We start from the raw sequence: 1,055 nt of genomic DNA on the forward strand, positions 1-1,055 counted from the left end.
GGCCGTGCGCGCCCTCTTGGCCCGCGGCTTCCTGCACGCCCTCTGCTGGGGCCGGGACTCCTAGCTCACCATTTCTCCCGCCCCTTCGCATTCTTCATCCGCCCCTGTGGCCGCTGCCTCCGACTTATTTTTTGTCAGCGTCCTGATCTCCCAGGCTGCCAGCACTGCCGCGAATTCGCACAGGTTGCCTTTGACGTATTTGAACTTCCCACATTCCCAGGCCTTTTCTCTGCAATGCGACAATGCCCTGCGCCACCAGTTCCATAGGCCGCTCTAGTCTTTCTCTTTACGCGTAAAAGCTCTCGGAGGGTGAGCTTCGCCTTCCTCAGCGGAGGGATCCCAGGCCTGCGGTTTAGGCTTCATTCTACGAGTTCAGGTCGTCTTTGCCGGGTCTCAGAACTGACTTGTCCTTGGGTGACAGACAAGACATCAGGAAGGACGCCCGTCCTGTTGTTCCAGCCCAGCGACTCGATTTTCAGCGTCTCATGGCGGGCTTGGGCGTTGGAGGCGCTGTGTGTGCTACGATGGCCACGACCTTGGAGTTCTTCGTGCCACCCTCGGTGACTTGGTGGCCGCTCATTCTCTGACTTGTCACTGCCCTTGGGCATCTCGTCAGGGGTGTCCCTTATGGCCATAAGGGCCACCATGTTGGAGACACTGATTCTGTCCTCTTGGATGGTCAAGCTCACCAACTTGGGAGGCTCTTTATCTCTTTATCCATCATGGTCACCAGACAATAACTCCCTGTGTCTTTGTCATTCTACTGGCCCCATTTCTTCTTGAGGAGCTCCCTGGTGGCACCTGCATACAGCTCCCTGTCCTTATCTTCTGCACTGGTCAGAAGAGATCTTCAACTCACTCTTGGCCGAGGTCAATGGCCGCCCTCCTCGGCCCCTCTTCTTGCCCGTCTCCGTTAACCTGTGGCCTCTGGCTCTACTGCCACGGCCCCTCCGGCCCCTCCGCGCCGTCCCGGCTGCCCTCGGAGGGCGCTCGGCCTTCCTGGCCGCCTGGCCAGCCTCCTGGGCCTGGGTCTCTGGAGCAGGCGGGGTGGGCGT

The 1,055-nt window shown here is 59.7% G+C and overlaps 1 protein-coding gene across 1 annotated transcript; it reads right to left on the reverse strand.

Annotated features, from left to right (window-relative positions):
* Positions 1-60: 60 nt before the first annotated feature.
* Positions 61-1,055, reverse strand: LOC122150158 (paraneoplastic antigen-like protein 8B; the record flags this gene model as incomplete). Its single annotated transcript, XM_042781238.1, has 3 exons — positions 61-229; positions 424-670; positions 860-1,055. Coding segments are annotated over 3 exons (612 nt in total), but the record flags the coding sequence as incomplete, so codon positions are not given.

The sequence above is a fragment of the Orycteropus afer genome, unplaced genomic scaffold (genome assembly GCF_000298275.1).
Source record: "Orycteropus afer afer isolate SDZICR_OR568_19922 unplaced genomic scaffold, OryAfe1.0 scaffold00099, whole genome shotgun sequence".
Classification (NCBI taxonomy): domain Eukaryota; kingdom Metazoa; phylum Chordata; class Mammalia; order Tubulidentata; family Orycteropodidae; genus Orycteropus; species Orycteropus afer.